Source organism: Rhinolophus sinicus, chromosome X (assembly GCF_036562045.2).
Source record: "Rhinolophus sinicus isolate RSC01 chromosome X, ASM3656204v1, whole genome shotgun sequence".
Lineage (NCBI taxonomy): Eukaryota > Metazoa > Chordata > Mammalia > Chiroptera > Rhinolophidae > Rhinolophus > Rhinolophus sinicus.
The window spans coordinates 94199740-94221194 of NC_133768.1; the positions used below are offsets into that span (position 1 = coordinate 94199740).

The following is a 21455-nucleotide window of genomic DNA, read 5'->3' on the forward strand; positions in this document are numbered from 1 at the left end:
TAATAATTTATAATTATAAATTATTAAATTATTAATAATTTGGAATTAATTAATTATAGTAAAATTGTCAATACTGTATATTACACATTATGAATAATTTATAATTCTTTATACTTTTACTTTTTAAGTCTTGTATAAGTATATGTCATCATCACTTTCTACCCATGGGACACACACACACACACACACACACACACACCTCACTCACCTTGCCCCACATACACCATTTTCAATATCCATGGAAATTAGCTGGCATTACATTTGTGCTGTCAAGCTGCCCTCTGATTGGAACACAGATGCAAGGAAGGCAAACTCTCTGTTGCAGCAGTTAATGGCATAACCCCCAAGTGGGCACCCAGGCTGGCTACCACTTGTAGAACACTGCCCTTCCTTCACCCTGAAGTCCCCACCCTTTGGAAAATTAACCCTTTGGGGACCAGCCAGGCCCTCCTTCTCTCCAGCTCCTCACCATCTTCAGAGTGATGGAAACCCCAGCCTTCCAAAAAAGACGAGAAGCTCATTCACTGATAAATGGAGAATAATGATTCTTAAGTAACATCATGCAGCAGACACACAGGTTAAGTACTATACCTTGTAAGCTCTTCTCGCAGATGTCCAGGGTCCACTGGGAAAAATTTCACCATAAATTTGAAAACAACCTCCTTAGGATCTTAAAACACAATATCTCCATAAGTTTTATTTAAATGTCCATCACAACAGTTACAAGTGTTTACACACACACTCCCCTCTCCTCTTCCCTCCTCTCCTCATCACTCCCTCCCACAAACTTTTAAATCTCAAATTTTCACATTAGTAAGATGCTGCTATTTCTGGATTGTGTCTCTATGTGGACAGCCATTGGGAAAGTTCTCCTGACCCTCTTTCTACTATCTCTCCCTTTGAGTTTCATTTTATAAAGCTGTGCCTCTTTGGGGTCTACTGTGTCCTCTCTTAAGAAGTGTCCTATTTAGAAAAATATACCGTTTGCTACTTGGGATTCTGCATTCCTGGTATAGAGAAGGGCCTAGTTTTAGAGGCAGGTGAATATCACCTGGCTGAAGGAGCTCATAAAGGGAAGTAAAAGCATGGACTGATGCCACTATGTATCTTAAAATCTACATTAAAACACATCTACTTGCATTCATTCCTACTTGCATTTGAAAATAAGAAACTTTTTACACCAAAAGCAAACACATACATGCTGAATTTGGCATCATTCATTACATAAATATTTGTTGAGCTCCTAGTATTGGAAATAAAAAGACAATTAAGTACTCATATTCTGGTAGAAGAGACAGACATCTAGACAGACAATTACAGCACCACAAAGTAATATAAACACTGAGTACTGGGGAAGCACAAGAGAAAAAAAAAGAGTTTAAAGAAGGTGAGGAAGGCTTCCTATAGGAATTGACACCTGAGTAGGGATGCCAGATATAGCAAATAAAATACAGGACTCCCAGTTAAATTTGAGTTTCGATAAATGATTGCATGGGACATACTTATATGAGGAAATTATTCTTTGTTTATCAGAAATTCCAATTTATTAGGTTGGTGCAAAAGTAATTGCGGTTTTTGCAATTATTTTTAACCTTTTAAACCACAATTACTTTTGCACCAACCTAATAGTTGGGCATCTTCTATTTTATCTGAGAAGCCTATAGCTGAGGTTAATTTAGTCCAAGTCAGGAGAGGTAGGAGTACGAAGAGGTCAATGGCAGAGGTAAGGCTAGAAAGGCAGGCAGAGTCCAGTGTTTTATGGATCATGTTAATGAGTTTGAACTTTATTCTAAGGGCAATAGGGAGCCATGGAAGCATGGCCATAAGCAGGACAGTGATGTGGTCAGGTTTGTATTTTCAATAGATCCCTTTGGGAGTAGTGTAAATGATGGTGTGGGGACAGAGCCAGGAGTACAGTTTCCAGGCTCTCGGCCTCACGTGGAAAGGTGCTGGCTCGGGTAGTAAATGGCCATCACCTGTGATTGGATGGCCATCAGCTGTGGCTAGTTGGCCGTCAGCTGTTACCAGTGAGCCATTGGGCACTAATATAACTGCAGTGGCTACGCTAGCAGAAAATGGGGGCTAGCAAGAAGATGGTGGCTGAGCTAGCAAGTGGCGGAGTGTGGATTGCAGATTGCAGAGAAGCAGATTGCTAGCAAGTGAGATTGTTTGGCAGAGACAAGTGGATGGTGGGTTGCAGATAGTGTGGCTCCTGCCTCCTGTGTCTCCAACCCAGCCACCAGCGAGAATATAGTGGTATGACTCCCGTATCCATGGCTCCGTGGGTGTTCCTTTTTGGCCTCACCATATCCTGCGTTCTTATGTGGGGAGCGGGAGCAGAGACCCTGCATGCCACCCTGCATGACAGATGGATTATGGGGAATCAGTTCGGAAGCTGTTGGAATAATATGACATCATTTTGCAGTGGGAAAGAGAGCTGTGGGAAGCACCAACAGATAAAGGGCAGGTGGGGGATGAGACACTGTAAAAGAGTATTTCTCAAAGTGTTGACTGAACTCCATTGGCATCAGGAACACCTGATGAAATTTGTTAAAAATGTAGGTTGCTGGCCCCCAACCCAGGAATGAGGCCCAGGGATCTGTATGTTAACAAGTACCCCAAATGATCCTAATACACACTGAAATTTGAGAGCCACCACACTAGACTGTGAAATATGGGATGGGGGGAAATATTTCATACACAGTAGACACTCAAGTATTAACTGAAAAGAATGGACAATGTCTGTGACAGGATAAAAGTAAAACATTTTCAGGCAGAAGGTGAATAGCATTGCAGATTGACATCAAGGATGCTAGAAGATTTGCATGCTAGGACCTAAGATATATTCCCCAAGCCAATCCACAGGGTGCTGTAATTACCAGTTTTTCAGATTGATTCAAAGATCCAGAGGCACAATTTGCTTTGTCTTGGGGAAAGTTAAAATGATTTTTTTAATTGCTAAATTCACTGGATGTATGAAGGATTAAAATAATACATCAAAGCCCTTTTTGCCCCTTATATTAAGGTGAGGAATAGTGTGGTGTTGCTGAAATATTGAAATATTTTCAAGTTTTAACTGGGAATTGTATTCCTTAAATGATTTTCCATACTTACTTTTTACTTGCTTTGTAATGGGCTTCAGAAGTTCCAACCAGACCTGCAATAATATTAATTTAAAAAATGACAGGGCATGGCATTGAGTGCAGCTTTTCTTTAGTACCAGATAAAAGTCAACATGAAATAAACAAATACCAAGACTATTTAGACTTCTAAAGATAGTTAGAAACATCAATGTCTAAGAGATGACATATTCTCACTACACTCAATCTGCCCTCTTGTATTTTCTCAGTGACAGTGAACACTGTTGATCTATAAACTCTTTATTGTTGAGTTTTGAATCACTGCTCCCCTGCCTGTAGGATGACAGAGGTGTCACATACACATAATGCTCATTAGTTGCTATGAAAAGTAATGAAGGCATTTGGCTCCACCTTTGAATCCTACAGCCCCCAAATACAAGCTTAAGAGACAAAATGAGCCATTCTGGGAAGGTGCCAGGTAACAGATATGCCAAGGCAGAACGCAGCAGGAAGATCAGGAATGTTAAGACTCAAGAGAAGGGAGAAAGAAAAGTCCCCTGAATACTCATCAGTGAGCTTAGGAGTCTTAACTCTGGAGGTTGAGGTCCAGCCACTGAAAAGTCAGAATAAATAAAACATAGATAGCTGTTCACAGAGTGACAAAAGGGGAGCATGGGGTGGAAGAGTTTGTGTTTGGCAAACTGAGGTGACTTAATAGAAAAGTAGAAAGAATGGAAAATAGTTATTAAATTGAATAATTTTACAAGGGTTTAAATGTCCCCACCCCAACTATTTTTCAATCAGGGGTTTGAGCCGTACATACGTAACTGAAAACTACATTTAGAAGCCATTCTAGACACAAAGAACCATATAATGAAACCAACTTACATTATTTCCAGAATGGCTACAGAATTCTAATCCAAAATATTCCTTTTCAGCAAGATTTAGATGGCTGCAAGTCAGGTTAAACAGCGCCTTCCCGGATGACTTTTGCTAAACAAAACAAAGAGATCATAGCACAGTTTGCATTCCTAACCTGATACCATTAACTGCAGTGTGGAATGGTAGAAGCAACAAGACTCTTCAAATACTGTTTCCTTTAATCACTGCTTGGAGGTGCTGCATCCCCCCAAATGATGTTGAGTTTTACAGATAAATACATGCATCTATCTGTAAATTGTTTTAAGGGTACCCCTTAAAAAGCCTCAGACTAATGGCAAACCCTCTTGGAAAAAAAACAGCCTTGCACTTGGCTAGATCTGCAAATCTACCCTTTCAATGAAATTCTTTAATCAATTCATCCCATGGGCAATTTGAATGATTTTCTCCAATTGACAGATAGCTTAATCAAGATGCAAATCTGACCTGCTTAAAATCCTTCAGTAGCTCCCCTCAGGATAAAGTCTATACTCCTTAGCAGGGGAAGCTGGGCCCCCTCCAGCCTTATCTTTTGCCCCTCCCCCTCCCTGAGAGTTTCTAATAATGACAGCCTGCTCAGTTGTTCCCCACACTTGTCAAGTCCTTTCATGCCTCCAGACCTCTACTCATGTCATTCCTTCTACACAGACCACTCTTCCCACCTTTCTTTGGTTTGGCTTACTCCTACTCAGCTCAGATGTCATCTCCCTGGGACGGCCTTCTCCAATTCCTATCAGCAGCAGGTTTAGCCAAGGACAATCTCTATGCTCCCAAACACCCTGGCTTACCTCAAGCATGGCATTTCTTACACAGGATGTCTAGCTTCCCCATTAGACTGAATTCCTTCATAGCAGGGACCTTGCTTTATCTTTCTCGTTACTCACCAGGTCTAACTGAGCCTGGCACATAGTAGGGGCCCTTGAATGTTGGTTGATCCAATATAAAATTGACCAAATTGCTCTTAGGGTCCTTGAGTAGATTTTATTTCGTAGTTTTTCCCACCAAACTTGCATATGGTATACTTCATTCACATAAAGCCGCACATTTTTTTTCTTCATAAAGCTCATACACACTATGAGCACAAAACAGCCCCTTTCATATGCTTTTCTGAGAACTGGAGCTTTCAAGAACTGTGAAAATCTCTGAGCTGAGTACGGCTGGGGCTGATCTTCAGCCCCCACCATTGCCGAACCCCAGGGTTGCTGTTTGCAGGGAGGACTGTGATGGGAAAATTGGGTCCTGGCTGATAGGCACAAAGACACGTTGCTGAAAACCCCTAGTTAAAGCCAAGTCACGCGGTGGTAGAGTGCTGCAAAGGAAGCCAGGTGCGGGGGAGAAATGTAGTTGGAAATCACCGACCCATAGAATCAACAGCAACCTTGAGAGGTCAGAGAGTCCAGCCACCCTCCTCTCACCCACTGCTTGCTCCCTCAAGGCAATACCACACTGAACCAAACCCACATCTGGGATTTAATAGCTTCCAGGAAGGCGGGCTACCCCACGCCCTTCCCCCAGCGACCAAAAGTACTCTCCTCGCCCCTGGACTTCTCTCCACTTGGTTACACTGTTCCACACCAATTAGAGATCCGTGTGGGTTAACCAGGGTCCTATTTTTAAATGCAAATAGGCTGCAAAGAGTGAAAACTACTGGAGTCCCTAGCACCTGGAGACAGCTAAGGGAAAGGGGGTTTGATTTTATATGGAAGGTCACATTGGAACTGTGGTCCAGGAAAAGGGGGTCAGCCCAAGGTGAGGAGCAGGGCTTGGAGGGCAGGGGGGCCCATGGGGTGGGGTCATCTGATAGGCAGGAGGGAGGAGTTTTTGCCTATGTGGCAACCTTGCCTGGGGCAAGTGCTGACACAGACCATTCCAGACAGATGAAATCGCTCATATTTTTGAAGTCCTCCAGACAAGGAGCTGCCACAGGATTTTTATTATGAAAAAAAAAAAAAAAGAATTTCTAAAGAGAGAGAGAGATATGACAGCTATACTTTTTCCAACACCAAAGAAACAGTTCAGTCATGAGGACCAAATTCCATCATAGACTTCAGTTTCTTTGCAAACAATTTAAGAAACTCAAGATTTTCCTTTTTCTTCCTCATTTGTTTTTGTCTGTCAGGGTGCTTAATGCTCCCCATCAATGCCACAACATTCCATGTATTTCTATATGTAAATGTTTCGGTAGTCACAAAGGATATATAGCCTTTCTTGTAAGGATTCCAATCAAGTCTTCTTTTTGCTCCCTTCTGTAAGATCCCATACTGTGTTTATATGTTTATAAGAATAATTCCCTGATTCTTCCATTTCTGTATTTGTTGCCAACTGGCTCTAAAAGCCTTTGGCATTTATGCATTTGGAGGTCAGGAGCTCATGTGGTTCAAGCTCTCCACCCCACCCCACCCCACCCCCACCCCGTCTCAGGGAGAGTCATTTCCCTTCAGTCCTCCTTAGTGTACGGTTGAAATTGGCCAGCATTGTGGAATGTGTTGCATAATAGGTAAAGTCTTGGTTCTGTCTCAACGTGCAGCCTTTACTTTTTTTCAGCCGTTATGATCCGATCCCTCAATTTTTATGTTATGATTCTTTTTCATAATATGTCTTTTTTATACAACTTTCTTGTTAGTTATCTTTTTTCTGGTCTTCTAATTCTCTTTTCAATTGCTTGTTCTTGTTTAAGCTGACACTTTTGAACATTCTAATAAAGCTTTTTAGTGGATCTAAATTCTTCACTACTAGTCCTCCCACTCAAGGAATTAGAACTTTAAGCCTACATCCTGTCTTATCCTTGTTTCCCTTGGATTACAGTAGAGCAGTGTTTTCATATATATATATAATTTAAAACTTTTCAGAACTTCTATTTATGGTCTCCAATTTACAAGCTAGGTCTTAACTATTGGACACTGATTTCTGGCATCTGCAAACTCATTTTCTCATGAAAACAATAATATTTAAGGTGGCTAACTCAAAAAACAATCTACCAAAAATTCTATGTACCTAGAACTGTCATATACAAATTATTAAAACAAACCTGAATTGTAATCCTGCTCTGTCCACTTAGTAACTAGATGAATCGAGGCAAATCTTTTAGCTCACAGATTGACCTGACTTTTCCAGGTACCTAAAGACAAAAACCATGTGTTTGAATACTTGGAATTGTGTATAGTACCTGGTAAAGAGTGGGCATTCAATAAATAGATGAATGGTTCCAAACATTTAACTTGATTTGTGTACATTAGTAAGACAATCTATCTTCTCAGTAGGAAGAACAAATTAGGCACTATGTGGCCTAGGGCAAATTACTGAACCTTTCTGAGCCTCAGTTTACTCAAAATGATAATAGTAGTATTATCTCATAGAGTTGTTGTGAGGATTAAGCAAGATAATTCACATCAAGGCATTAGTGCAGTGCCTGGCAAATCATATAACTTAAGCAATGCACATGTATAAATAAATGCACAGAAGAGTCTGGAAGGATACACACCAAATATTCACAGCATTTACCCTGGAGAGGGGATCGATTAAGGGGAAATTTTACTCTGTAAATATCTGGATTTTTTTTAAATATGCAAGAACCATAGATACTCTCTTAACCAACTTCTACTCAACAATGCACAGAGAATGCTTTCCATTCCCTCTTTAAAATATTGGCAGATGCCTATATCATGGTGAAAGCTCATGGTTAGTAGGCTTCTCTGATATGATTGTGCACTTCTGTGCCCATTGATTGAGTCCCATGATTAATAATAATTATTTTAATGTATTTTTATAGTTCTACTTGTTATTGTAGTTTCAAAATTTAATTAACTTGTATATATACCAAAGAATGATGAACACTAAAAGCAAGAGTTGTTTCTATGAAAACTAAGTTGTTCACTTTGTAAAAACTCAGTAAGGGGGGAATCCCCCCAAATGTACTGCCAAAGTAGTTTTGGATATGATAGCAGTAAAATATCGGGGGAGGAAACTCTGGAAGGATCCTGTACTCAAATTGCTTTGCAAGCATCTATATCCTTGTTCCATATTAAATAAGCAAATGTTAGAAATCACAGGTGATGCATTATTGGTGTGCTTGATGGAAGAAAGACAAAGTCCTTACTCCAAAAAGCCTTGACCCTGCATCAAAAGATTGGCATATGGATATAAAAGTATATAGTTTATGTCAAAATAAAACGTAAGGTGTTTGTGTGTATATGAATATATTATGATTTTCTACTTAGCAAATTTTATCAATTAACTGACAAACAACTACCTTTAACCACATTAAAGGAGATTCTAATGTATCTACCTATTGACTGTGTACATAAAAAAATACATGGGGCGGCCAGATGGCTCAGTTGGTTAGAGCCCAAGCTCTTAACGACAAGGTTGAGGTTCGATTCTCATATGGGCCAGTGAACTGTGCCCTCCACAACTAGATTGAAAATGACTTGACTTAGAGCTGAGCTGTGCCCCCCACAACTAGATTGAAAAACAACGACTTGACATCCTGTAAAAACACACTGTTTTTATCCAATATTTCCCAATAAAAAAAAATAAGGCCTATACAATTTAGTTTTCAGAAAAGTATAAACTGGGACAAAATAAAGCATATTATCAACAGTAGCATGATAGGTTATTTATACTTTTTTCCTTATACTTGTTATACTTTCCAGATAAATGCACTATAAACATTATAACATTTAAATGCATAGTGCCATACAAAGAGTCTTATAGGTACTTCTGTTTCCAATGCTGATTCCCACATTCAAAGTATTTCTCATGCTCTCTTCAGAAAATTCTTCTTGATATTCATTCTCCTGACTTTATAGATATGCCTCTTTATTTAATCCCCAAATATGACTATATTAGCTCTGCCTGCCATAACAAAATACCAAAGACTGGGTCACTGAAACAACAGAAATTTATTTCTCATGCTTCTGGAGGCTGACAGTTTGAGATCAGGGTGCCAGAATGATCAGGTTCTGATGAGAGATATCTTCGTGTCTTGCAGACAGGCGGCCACCTTCTCTGTGTCCTCATAAAGGAAACAGAAAGACAGCTCTCTCTACTTTTCTCTCCCTCTTCTTATAAGGGCACCAATCCTATTGAATTAGGGTTCCACTCTTGTGACTTAATTTAGCCTTAATTAATTCCTAAAAGCCCTATCTCCAAATACTGTTACATTAGTCACATTTGAGGGTTACTGTTTCAACATATAAATTTGGAGGAGACACAATTCAATCCATAGCAATGATCCAGGTTGACAGCCCACTTTATTTACCATACTTGCTCTTAATAACTTTTGGCTCTTTCCAAACATTAAATCCACTCTCAAATAATGAAGATTTGTGAGGCATTTTAGAAAGAATGTGCCCAGTTACAGAAGGCCAAAAAAGAGTTCCAAGAATTTGCTGAGTACCTGCATTAAGTATGGGGAGATAGCACATCATGGTGGCTAAGAATGTGGGCCCTGAAGCCAGACACACCTGGGTCTAATTCTGATACCTCTACCCACTAGAAGGGTGGTCTTGAGCAGGCTATTTAATCTCTCTAAGCTTCAGTTTCCTCAACTGTAAAATAGGATTGTCAATAGCCAAACACAAAAGGCCACATATCCACATATTATGTAATTCCATTTAAAAGAAATGTCCAGAACTGGCAAATCCCTTGAGACAGAAAGCAGATTGATGGTTGCCAGGGATTTGAGGGAGTGAGGAATGGGGAGTGATTGCTAATTAGTACAGGATTTCTTTCTGGGAGGATGAAAATATTCTGAAATTAGTTAGTTGTTATGGTTGCACAACACAGTGAATATACTAAAACCCACTAAATTGTACACTTTAAAAGGATGGATCTTATAGTATGTGGATTGTATCTCAATTTAAGAAAATAATCATAGGGAGAATCTAATAAGAATATTTATGTCAAGTATTTTACACAATATCTGGTTCATAGGGAGAGCTCAAGAAGTGTTGGCTGTTTGTAGGGTGACCATATTTTATAACTCAAATTGGGACACTTTTGAGGGTTGATGAGGGCATTAGTAATTATTATATTGCCAGAACAGGTGTAAAACACTGTCCTGGACAATCTCTGATGTTTGGTCACCTAACTATTAGCATTTGAACCACCTAAGGGGTATGTTTTGACAAGGGCAGCATTTATTGGAATATTCAATATCTGGAATATTAGGTATCACACACATTCCTATTAGTTTCCCTCATAGAACCAGTGCCTTTTGACCATTCCTCCAGTGGCAAGTGAATGAGTTGTCTTTCAGTCATGTTAACCCTGATTCCATATTTTCATAGATAAGGCTCAACCATAACTGCCACACAAAAAGACAAGGACAGTGAACTGCTTCATCAGTCCTAACCCTCTCCTTAAACACTTAAAAACCAATCCCTCACCTCTCGTTCAGCATAGTTTCTCCATTGTTTAATCTCTTTTTCCAGTTCTTTTTGTTTTCCTATTGTAATTTCCCCCTGCCCAAGCTCCAGGCTTACTTTTGATGTGTTTGCCTTTGTCCTTTTGTATATGCCTTTACATTTTTGTGACCCTTTCCACCATCCCTTCAATTCAAAACACACTATTTAACACCTGTTCTGTGCCAGGTACTTTCCTGGGCTCCAGGTATACTGAGATGAACAAGACACAGGCACTACCACCAAGGAATACATAGGCTGGTAGGCAAGGCAGGCACATCAATAGATAATCACAGTAGTTGGGGCTAAGTGCCCTTGTGGAATGTATACAGGTGGTAATATGAAATCTCAACCCAAGGGCACTTACCCCAGAAAGATGGGAAAGGGCGTAGTACAATGGATTCCTAACAGAGGAGACACCTAATCTGAGACAGGAAACAAGAGTTGAAGTTAGCCAGGTGAAGAGGAGGATAGGAGAGGAGTGTCAGAGGCAGAGGAGATTAGAAAACTTGGTGTGAACAATGAAACTGCAAGCAGTGTGGCATTCCTAAAGGAGCAAGTGAGATACAGTAACTGGCAAGTGGGCAGGAGCCTTACCAAGATGGGCCTTTTGTGCCAAGTGAAGCCGTATACCTGAATGCAGGGTTTGGTGTGGGGGTAGCTGAATGATTTTAAGCAGGAAATTGACATGGTCAGAGTTATGTCCTAGAAACTCCATCCTAGCAGTATTTAGGGTAGAGCCTCCCAAATGGTGAAGTGCATATAAATCATCTGGGTATCTTGTTAAAATGTAGATTCAGATTCAATAGTTGGGGGTGTGGCCCAAGAATCTGCAGTTCTCCCAAGCTCCCAGGTAAGACTGATGTTGCTGCTTTGTAGACCATACTGAAGAACAAAGCTGTAAGGAGTGGATGGAGGATAGGGCAAAACAGGTGATGGGCAGACCAGATGGGGCTGCTGCAGCAGTTTAGGTGACAGAAGATAGTCGCGTGGACTACAACTGTGGTAGTGAGAATACAAACAGGTGAGATGTCAGACATGTCTCCATGGTAAGTGCAATTGGACTTGGGGAAGTCAGGGAGAGGAAGAGGCCTGGAGACAGATCCTGGTATTCTCTTTGCTTACTCCCCTTTTGCCTTTGGCCAGGGTCAGGGCTTGCACACACTATGACTGAACTTAGACTACATTTTTGCTGCCTTTTATCCACCTTTATGCCTCCTTTTGCACCTCCCTGACATTTTCTTCCCATTTCTACCTATCTGAGAGCGGGGATGCTTGGAACATTCCTCACCAATGTCTGCACATATTTGAGCTCCTCCTTTGACACTCCCTACCCTTTGTGTCAGTGTGGAAATTCACAGCTTGTCTTTTCAAAAGCTTTCTGCTGACATAAATTTATAAAATACCTTTTTGACACCCCACCACTGATGTGTTCACAGATTCCTTTTAAAGTCACCCACCTGGAATTTTCTTTCTGGTCTTTTATGGTGCATCTGGGAACTTCCCTGTGTATTATCCCATTTGCAACTTACCCCAGTCACCCACTCCTACACTGGTCCAGAATCAATTCCATCTAGGATAGTATAAACACATTGCCACTCAGCATCTTTATGGAGACAGTTATTAACTAGTCCCTTCTGGCTGCCCTGATGGCTAATTTTCATCTCTCCTTTTACTCTTCCTATCCTGAACTCTGAATAGCATTTTAGAACCCAGAACCAAGTAGAGCACTCTAGTGAGAGGATCTGACTTTTGATGAGTAACATAGGGAGTCTAGAGAGATTTCTGCATTTTTGGTACCATTTGGTGCAGCTCCAGACTAAGCATGTGTGGGGATAGAGTCCCAGAGAGCAGTTTCCAGGCTCTCGGCCTCACGTGGAAAGGTGCTGGCTCGGTTATTAGATGGCTACCAGCTGTAATCGGATGGCCATTCGCTGTGGCTGGGTGGCCATCAGTGGTAATCAGTTAGCCATTAGACACTGATATAACTGCTGTGGCTACACTAGGGGATGGATTGGTTGGCAGGGAAGTAGACAGCAGGTTGCGCATCGTGTGGAGCCTCCTTCCTGTGCCAGCTGCCAGCGAGAATATAGTGGTATGAACCCCCCACCCATGCTCCGTTGTTGTTCCTTTTTGGCCTCATCATATCCTGCATTCTTGTGCAGAGAGCAGGACCGGAGACCCAGCATGACTGCATGTCTTTGGTGACGCTTATTTAATTCCTTCCACGTAGGGAAATCTTATTCTGCATCTTGGTATATACTCCTTCACTTCAATCCAGCTCTGTTTATAAACAGTAATGGGCATGCACCTCATTTACAGACTTTGGACCCCTCCAAAGGTAAGTCTTTCTCCTTTCCTATCATGTATAGGCTACTTCCAGAAATCTCAGAATCCCTTAAGGATTAAACCCTGGAACTGCTCCTATTAAAGAGCTGTTTCACGTTTTATTAAAAATGCAAATATTCTGACTTTGCAGAAAAAAACAAAAACAAAAAACAGGGCACTTATCCTACGCATTTACCAATATAGTCAGATGCAACCAGTTTTCTAAGAAAGAAGTTGAACATAATTTCAAAGTTTGCACTGGATAGTTACCCAGGGAACTAGGAAACTGAGCTCCTTCAGGTCAGGGCAGAAGAAATTATGAGTCAAACAGTAACCCTTCTGGGGGGTTGAACTCCTGGTAAAAAGTGAACTGCTGAGAGTGGTGAGAGGCTAATTACCAGGTAGCAGTAGTACATTCTAAAATGGAGCCCTCTCTGCAGGCAGTCAAGTCTTTTAGCATCTGGTGGAGAGCAAGGTGCAGTTAAACACATCAAAGAACAAAGAATAAGTAGGAAGCCAACTGAGGCACTTTCCCCAGAGCCCATAGGACTCAGCAATAAACCCTGGAGGGAAGAACAGTTTAACTGTACTTAAGATTTCATGGTGGCAGTAGTCAGGGAGACCAACCCTTGTAGTTGTTTGTTCATGTGTGAAATTCACACCAAATTACAAATGATTTTTATTTTATTTCTGAAAACTCAAAGCAGTTCAAAATACTGCATGTATGATAGATAGAAGGCTTAAGGATTAACTGCTCAGAAAGCTCCTAGGGGGTCCTAGAGAATCAAAATGAACAGCTGCCTGCCCACCACCCTCTTTATCTGCAGCCATGTTGATACTGACTCAAACTAAGTTCAAAACAGAACTCTGGAATCAGAGATCTAATCTAGTTCCTGATAGATGATCCTTTTTGGCGGACACCTTTTAAAGCTATAAGGGAATGATATGTCACACTGCCTGAGGCCTTATGTAGGCCTGGCAATGACCTAGACAGGTTTGCATCTGATTCATACTCTTTGTTGGATGGTGTCTAAGAGACTCTGATTGCTTGCTCAGTTATCCTTCATATTAATGGGGAAAAAATGAAGAAAAAAAAAGATTACCATCCTAATAGCAACCTTGCTCCCACTCCTAGGACGTTGAAATTACCATGGCTATATTGGAAAGGCTGTTGAAAAGTGACAGTGTAATAATAGCATTCTCAAGACAGTGCTCCCAAGTCTTGTTGAAATTACTAGCTACTCTGGGTAATTAAAACAATTATAATTGTTTCCATGTAATGCGTTAGCACTAAACTCATGGTGCGCATGATGCACAACCGGATTCCAAATGGTAGTTGGAATTTTCTTTTAAACTTCAGGTTGATAAAACATGCTGCATATACCTAGCAACATGAGACATTCAGGACACAACAGAGACCATTAGATGTCATGTAGTCCAAGCCCTTCATTTTACAAGTGGGAAAATTTAAATCCAGAGCAGGGAAGAGACTTGCCGAAGCTCTTTCAGCAGGTTAATATCAGAACTGGGACTGGAACCCAGGTCTTCTGGCCTCCAGTAATGGGCTCACTTTATTACACCAGGCTGTCCTTAAATATAAAGGGAAAACTAATAGCTAGGTGTATGAAGGACAAGAAAAAGATAAACAGCTAAAACTTGTTCCTTTAATTCACTCTTTCCTTCCATATTCACTGTTTTTTTCTTTATCAGCTATTCTCAACTTTTGACTGTACTGTTGGCTCACCTTTCTCTCTGCTTATTATTTCAATGTCTCTCCTTTAGCCTCCTTTTCCTTGCTTGCTCTCCATTTCTATCTCTTTTTTTCCTAGAATCAGTTTTAATTCATTTACAAAGAGTGCTAACTATGCCACCCAGCAGGGCTGGGAACAGATTGGAAGCCACTCTGTTCTGACAGATTGTGAATTTCACAGAAACTCTATAAAGATGCCATTAAATAATGCCTTTTAAAACATCTACTTAATAAGAAACCATGAAACCCAATGTATTCGGGTTGCTGTGGAGCATCTGTGTGGACTGAACAGAAAATCTTTTACAAATATATTCAGGAAACTATTCCAAACTAAATGGAATGGGGAAGCACATGTTGAATTTAGGGATCCATAAGAAAGTAGTATTTCAATGTATAAAATATACACCAAAATGTTGAAACCTTGAATTTTATTTTTTCTTTTTGCTTACCAGAATTTCCCAATCTTTCTTCGATGAATTTATGTTCTATCATATATTAAAGCTGGATTTGAAAATTGAAAAAAAAAAAAAGAATCTAACTGACTAGCAAAATGTCTCCTTCCACCACATTTTTAACACCCCCATGTTAGCCAGGTGTGCTTGTTTGTCGACATCTGTGGACTACAGGAAGAAACCAGCTTTGCCCTGCAGCAAGAAGCCTATAAAGGGCTCCTGGCTTAGTCTTAATTTGGCTTCTTGCCAAGTTCCACTTTTGCAGCAGTCATTTAGGACCTGTTACTTCATTCCTCTTTCCCTACACACACAACTGTCTGACTTCCTGACTCTTGTTTACCTAGTCTCTTTACTTGGGTTCTTGCTGTTTGGTGATGGCTTGGCCCTACAAATGGGAGCCAGCTAGGCTTTGCTCTCCCTTGACTGATTTTCACCCACACTGTATACACAGTAGTTGCTTCACTAAAATTTGCTGAACCTGTGGCTTAGTATAACAACTCCTGGGCCTGCTTACAGCTTTCTACCCTTTTCCCTCTAGCCTACCCAGGCATATGACCATCCAAGTCCTGAGTGCTAACTCATACATGTGGTCCTTGGGGTGGCCTCAGCTCTACAAACCAAAGCCTAGGGATTACATAGTCTTCTCAGTCTGGCTTAGTCTAAACTGATCCCAGGTTTGCAGACCTCTGCCATTCTTCCTCTTCAGGGCTATTTCACTATGGCAGATCTGTTGTTAAGATGTGCAACATAAACTGAAACAGTTGTCCGGGATTTTCTAACTATACCCAGGGACAAGCACAGCCAAGCCCACAAAAAATTATTTTATATATAATTTTATATATATATATATATATATATATATATATATATATATATATATATATATATATATATAATATTATATATAATTATATTATATATAATTTTATATATATATATAATACTGCACATTTAAAATTCTAATGTACAAGAAAAAAAGAGAAAGCATGGTTTGACTTGCAAAACGTAGAATTGTGGAAACCTGAGAAGAGGGTAGTGGCAGGAATTGTTACTTATTAGCAATCTTTAGTGGGAAACTGGATCCCAAGAGATACTAACCTTTGTGTCTTAAAATTAATTGCAAACTCCCAATTCAAGCTTTTCCAATACCTTTCTCCTTAATTGCTTAGGTGGAATTCTTTGTGCAGAAAGATCTTGTTAAGCTGACTCATTGCTATGTATAAATCAAAACAAGAGATCTCCCTCTGTTCTGAACATTGAATTTGACATTTGCTTGTTCCAGTTTAGGAGACTCTAATCCACATTCTTCCAAATGCAGAAATGAACAAACATGTTCATGGTGGCATCCACAGACAGACTTGGGGAGCCTTTGTAGGCTAGTAGAAGTATACATGACCTGTCCTTTGTTGACCTTTGGGGGAGCCTGGGTCAAAGCATTTCTCATCTCTGACAATCTCATTTCTTTTTTTTCAGTTACAGTTGGCATTCAATATTGTATTAGTTTCAGGTGTACAACATAGTGGTTAGACATTTATATAATTTACAAAGTGACCCCCCATAGGTCTAATACCCACCTGGCACCATACATAGTTATTACAATATTATTGACTATATTTTCATTGCTGTACTTTACATCCCCGTGACTATCTTGTAACTACCAATTTCTACTTCTTAATCCCTTTTCCCCATTTCAAACAGTCAGTGAGGGCTTATTGTGACCACATGGTTTTACATGGGTGCAGGGCTGCTCAGGGAAATTTTGTTACTGTAATACATGAAATGTTTGTGCCACATTCCCCCTGACTTAAGACTTGACTTCTTATAATGGTTTATTAACTAACTAACATTTTATCAGCTAACTCATTGGAGCAGGGATTAGCTGCTTGGTAGCCAAGAACAAGAAAATTCATTCTTTCATTGCTTCAAAGGACAGTTACTGAGCATCAATTATGTTTCAGGTTCAGCGCTGTCGGTACTACAGACAGTTGCTGACTTCACTGAATTAAGAGAACCTACTATGTCCTTTTGGAAGCATCTGTAACAGTGAAATGCACCCTCTCTGACTCCATCTTGTTCAAGTCTGTGAGGTTCCCATGGTCTTAAGGCTATTAGCTCCTGCTTTAGACATGCAAATCATTAGAGGAATTCTGCTTGGGGCTTGAGGGTTTTTTGTTTTTTTTTAAACAGCCATATTGTAAAAACTGTGTATAGTGTCAGATGGGTACTAGACTTACAGGGGGAATCACTTCATAAATTACATAATGTCTAACCACTACATTGTACATTGAAACTGACATAAAATAATATTGAATGTCAACTATAATTTTAAAATAGTCATGGGATATATAGTACATCATAGGGAATATAGTCAATAATATTATAACTATGTACATGTCAGATGGGTAATAGACTTATTGGGGTTATCATTTTGTGAGGTATATAAATATCTATTCACTATGTTGTTTTGTACACCTGTAACTAATTTTAAAAAATAAATGAGAAAAACCCACCCCCTCGCATTTCCCTCCCTTTGACAGAAAAGAAGCCTGAACTGTACTTTCTTGAGATGGATTTGAAGTGCTGCTAGGGCTTCTTGGTTAGAGCCTTCTGTGGGGGCAGAGCCCCAGAAAGCAGTTTCCAGGCTCTCGGCCTCACATAGACAGGTGCCTGGCTCAGGTAGTAAATGGCCATCAACTGTGATTGGATGGCCATCAGCTGTGGCTAGTTGGCCGTCAGCTGTAACCAGTGAGCCATTGGCCACTAATATAACTGCTGTGGCTACGCCAGCAAGAGAGGAAGAGGAGAGTGGGGGAGAGTGAAAGAGAGTCGCCGGTGGGTTGCAGACAAAAGGGACAGCAGGTCGCACGTCCAGTGAACCCAGCCTCCAGTGAGACCGTAGTGGTATGACTCCCCTGCCTATGGCTCCGTGGGTGTTCCTTTTTGGCCTCACCATATCCTGCGTTCTTGTATGGGGAGCGGGAGCAGAGACCCGCAGGCTTCCCTGCATGACACCTTCTCAATCAGTAAACTTTCCTTACTCCAAACTCTGAGGTTTTGACTTTTGGCTTTTGAAATGTCAGGCTCATGGACTTTGGACTGAAAACATAACCACTCCCCCACACTGAGCCCCCAAGAATGACCTGTCTTTTTTGGCCTCCTGCAATTCTCAGATGCCCTATACCTTATCTTTCTAACCTTATCCATTTCTAAACTGTTTCCATTGTCCATTTGTCCCATGAAAGCTCCCTAACAGCTTTTGCAGGTCCTGCTAACCCTAAGTCAGTTTTTCCCTGAAACTGCTGACCTTGTTTTCTGCATCACCACTCCCAACATACGCAAGAGCTAACTGCTTAAGATGTGAAATGCTGAGGCAACTCCAACACAGTAGCTCTTGAAAGACAAGACTTAAAGAGCAAATACAGTGATCAAGTGCATGGGCTCTTAACCCAGAGTGCCCCATTCAAATTCTGTTTCTACCACTTAGACTTTGGGCAAGTTGCTTCATCTCTCCTCCCAGTTTGCTGAACACTCAAATGGGGATATTGGTAGCACCTACTTCACTGAGGATTTCAATGAGCTGATACATGTAAAATATTTATACTAGTGCCTATTACATAATAAACATTCTTTTGATATATATTAGCTATCATCATTGCTATTTATGTTGAAAAGGAATTGAATAGTAATTGTGGGCTAGTGGGCAACGGGGTTTACATTTTGGGGTAGGTGCCCAGAACCTCCACATATCATAGGACCTGGCTGTAAACAGATTAAAATGTCTGGCCCTACCATTTTGTGAGGAGTCCCCTATTTTGATTGCTCATGCAGGAAATGGAACTTATATAGCAATCATTTTTTTAATAAAGTTTCATTGTTTTTGAGGGTTTTTTTCCTCATTCAGAAAGCAAAATATGCTTATTAAAAAAATCAGGGTTAAAAAAGAAACAGAAAAGCAAGCAAAAAGAAAGTGCCTGCTATCCCATCCATCAAGGGACAGACAGTATTAGTGTAAGGGTGAAATTTTGTACATCAATAATGTAATTAAACTTAGCTAGTTTGCAGTTTGATCCATCTTGATAGTCAGTTTTTTCCTCTTTGTTTCTTTTCCCACTGATTAACGGGAGAACTCTGTTGCCTTTTTCAAGGCTATCCATACCGTGTTAACGAACAAACATCCTAACCTGAAAAGAGCAGCTTCTTTAATCCTGAGGCACCTGTAGGGACCCAAGATCACAAATCCCTAGCAGCTTTTCACAGATGGCAAACACAATAAGATTAAACATAACATCGAGGCAGACCTGAAGCCTTAGAAGACCACAGGAGACAAGTTCTCAACTATTAGTCCTGAGGCCTGTGTCGTGCTGGCGGCCTGCGGGGTCTCAGCTCCCGTTCCCCACTTAAGAACGCAGGATATGGTGAGGCCAAAAAGGAACACCCACGGAGTCACAGATAGGGGAGTCATACAACTATAGTCTCACTGCAGGCTGGATTCACACGATGTGCGACCTGCTGTCTGCTTTTCCGCCAACCGACCGACTCCCACTCTCCACCACAGCCACTGCAGTTATATCAGTGGCCAATTGGCTAACCAGCTACAGCTGACAGCCAACTAGCCACAGTCGACAGCCATCTACTACCCGAGCCAGCACCTTTCCACGTGAGGCCAAGAGCCTGGAAACTGCTCTCTGGGGCTCTGTCCCCACAGCCTGTTTTCCTTTGTTCTTTCCCACTTACCTGCCTATAAAACCTTCTGACCAGTATAGGAACGGGGAGGTAGCCTTTGGAAGGAGTCCTCCATCCTCCCAGGATGTCGGCATTCTGAATAAACCTGCTTTTCTTTCCACCAGCCATGTCTCTCGATTTTTAACTTTTAACTTTTGCAAGCAGCAGGCAGCTGGACCTTAGCACGATATCATTAGGACCTTAGGATAAAGCTTTCCGGATAATTCTCAATGCATGTGATACAACACTTTTTGGTAACCGACTGGTTTTTTTTTTTTAAATTAAAGTTTATTGGGGTGACAATTGTTAGTAAAATTACATAGATTTCAGGTGTACAATTGTGTATTACATCATCTATAAATCCCATTGTGTGTTCACCACCCAGAGTCAGTTCTCTTTCCATCACCATATATTTGATCCCCCTTTACCCTCCCCTACCATCTACCACCTCCCTCATCTACCACCCCCCTCCTCTGTTACCCTCTGGTAACCACTAAACTATTGGGTGACCAACTTTTAAAACATTTAGTATTATATTATTAATATCATCATTAATTACTGTATAGAACACTTTGTTGTATATGTAAATCATAGTCTCCTTTTAGTTATTACAAACAACACTAAGATAGCACACAAAGATATATATCTATCTTTGCACACAACCTTAATCATTTCCTTAGGACAATTTTTTCCAGAAATTGAATTTCCCAGCTTTTTTAGGTTGCATTGTTGGTTGTTGGTCTTATTTTTGTTTGAGACTTCCAACTAAATACTAAAGTATTTATATTTTGTGTAAAATTGTATTTAAATACTGAAATACAAATACAAATTGTGGAAAACAAACATGACAGCGATTGCCCTTGCTTGGTAAAGCAGTGAAAGGATTTTATGAACCCAAACTTCCTACTGATTATCAGCAGGTTGTAGGGGAAAGTTTGGGCTCTGAAGTCAATGCATCTACTTTGAATTCCTGGCTCAAGTACATACTTGCAGTTGTATAACCTTGGGTTCATATATAACCTTGCTGAACCTTGATTTCTTCATACTTGTGGAAAAAATCCCTTTTATGACTTGGCCCATGTTTGTTTCTTCTATCCTCTCTCAATCTCACCACTCTCATAGCACTCTCTCCCCTCAATTTTAAGATCCAATCAGGTTGAGCTACTCCATAAGCCTTTCCCTATGTTTCTACCTTTGTCTGGACAAACTTTCAACTCCGCTTCTTCCTATTCCCCCCAACTCCCCAACACGTGTCAAAATAATTAATACTGGTAATTAGAGCTCAGGTTAGGCATATCCCCCTCAAAAAAATCTGTGACCATCCCCTCAACATACATGCTTCAATCTGGGTTAGGTGCCCTTCCTTTGTGCTATTAAAAAAACTGTCCTTGCCACTGTCATTTATATACATCATACTGTAGTGTACATATCTGTTTCCGTTTCTAATTCTTCCACTAGACTATGAGATCATTGAGATCAGATGCTATTTCTTATTTTTCTCTTATTTTTCTCTGCGTCCTCAGTAGCTAACACTGCATGAAAGCAGTGAGGGCTCATAAGACCTTGTTGAATGAGTGATGAATGAGTGAAGTAGTATAATCATACCTATTTAACAAACTTATTAACTAATGCTTATATGAAATAATGTAAGTAGAAATTCCTAGAACAAAGTTAGGTCAGGAAGTGAGATCTCACAGCATCAAAGGCAATTGATAGTAACTTTGTGACAGATCTCTTGCAATCACTTAAAATATTCTGAGTGTGAAATTCTGGAGAACCTTTGTCTTTAAGTCTGTTGAAA

General features: G+C 40.4%; 1 protein-coding gene across 1 annotated transcript in view; it reads right to left on the reverse strand.

Moving 5' to 3' along the window:
* The window catches only part of FRMD7 (FERM domain containing 7), a 46065-nt gene extending 26316 nt beyond the window's left edge, over positions 1 to 19749 (reverse strand). The window contains 1 exon segment of the mRNA XM_074323318.1: positions 19667 to 19749. Within this exon segment, the coding sequence (XP_074179419.1) occupies positions 19667 to 19749 (83 nt within the window).
* Between the last annotated feature and the right edge of the window lie 1706 nt (positions 19750 to 21455).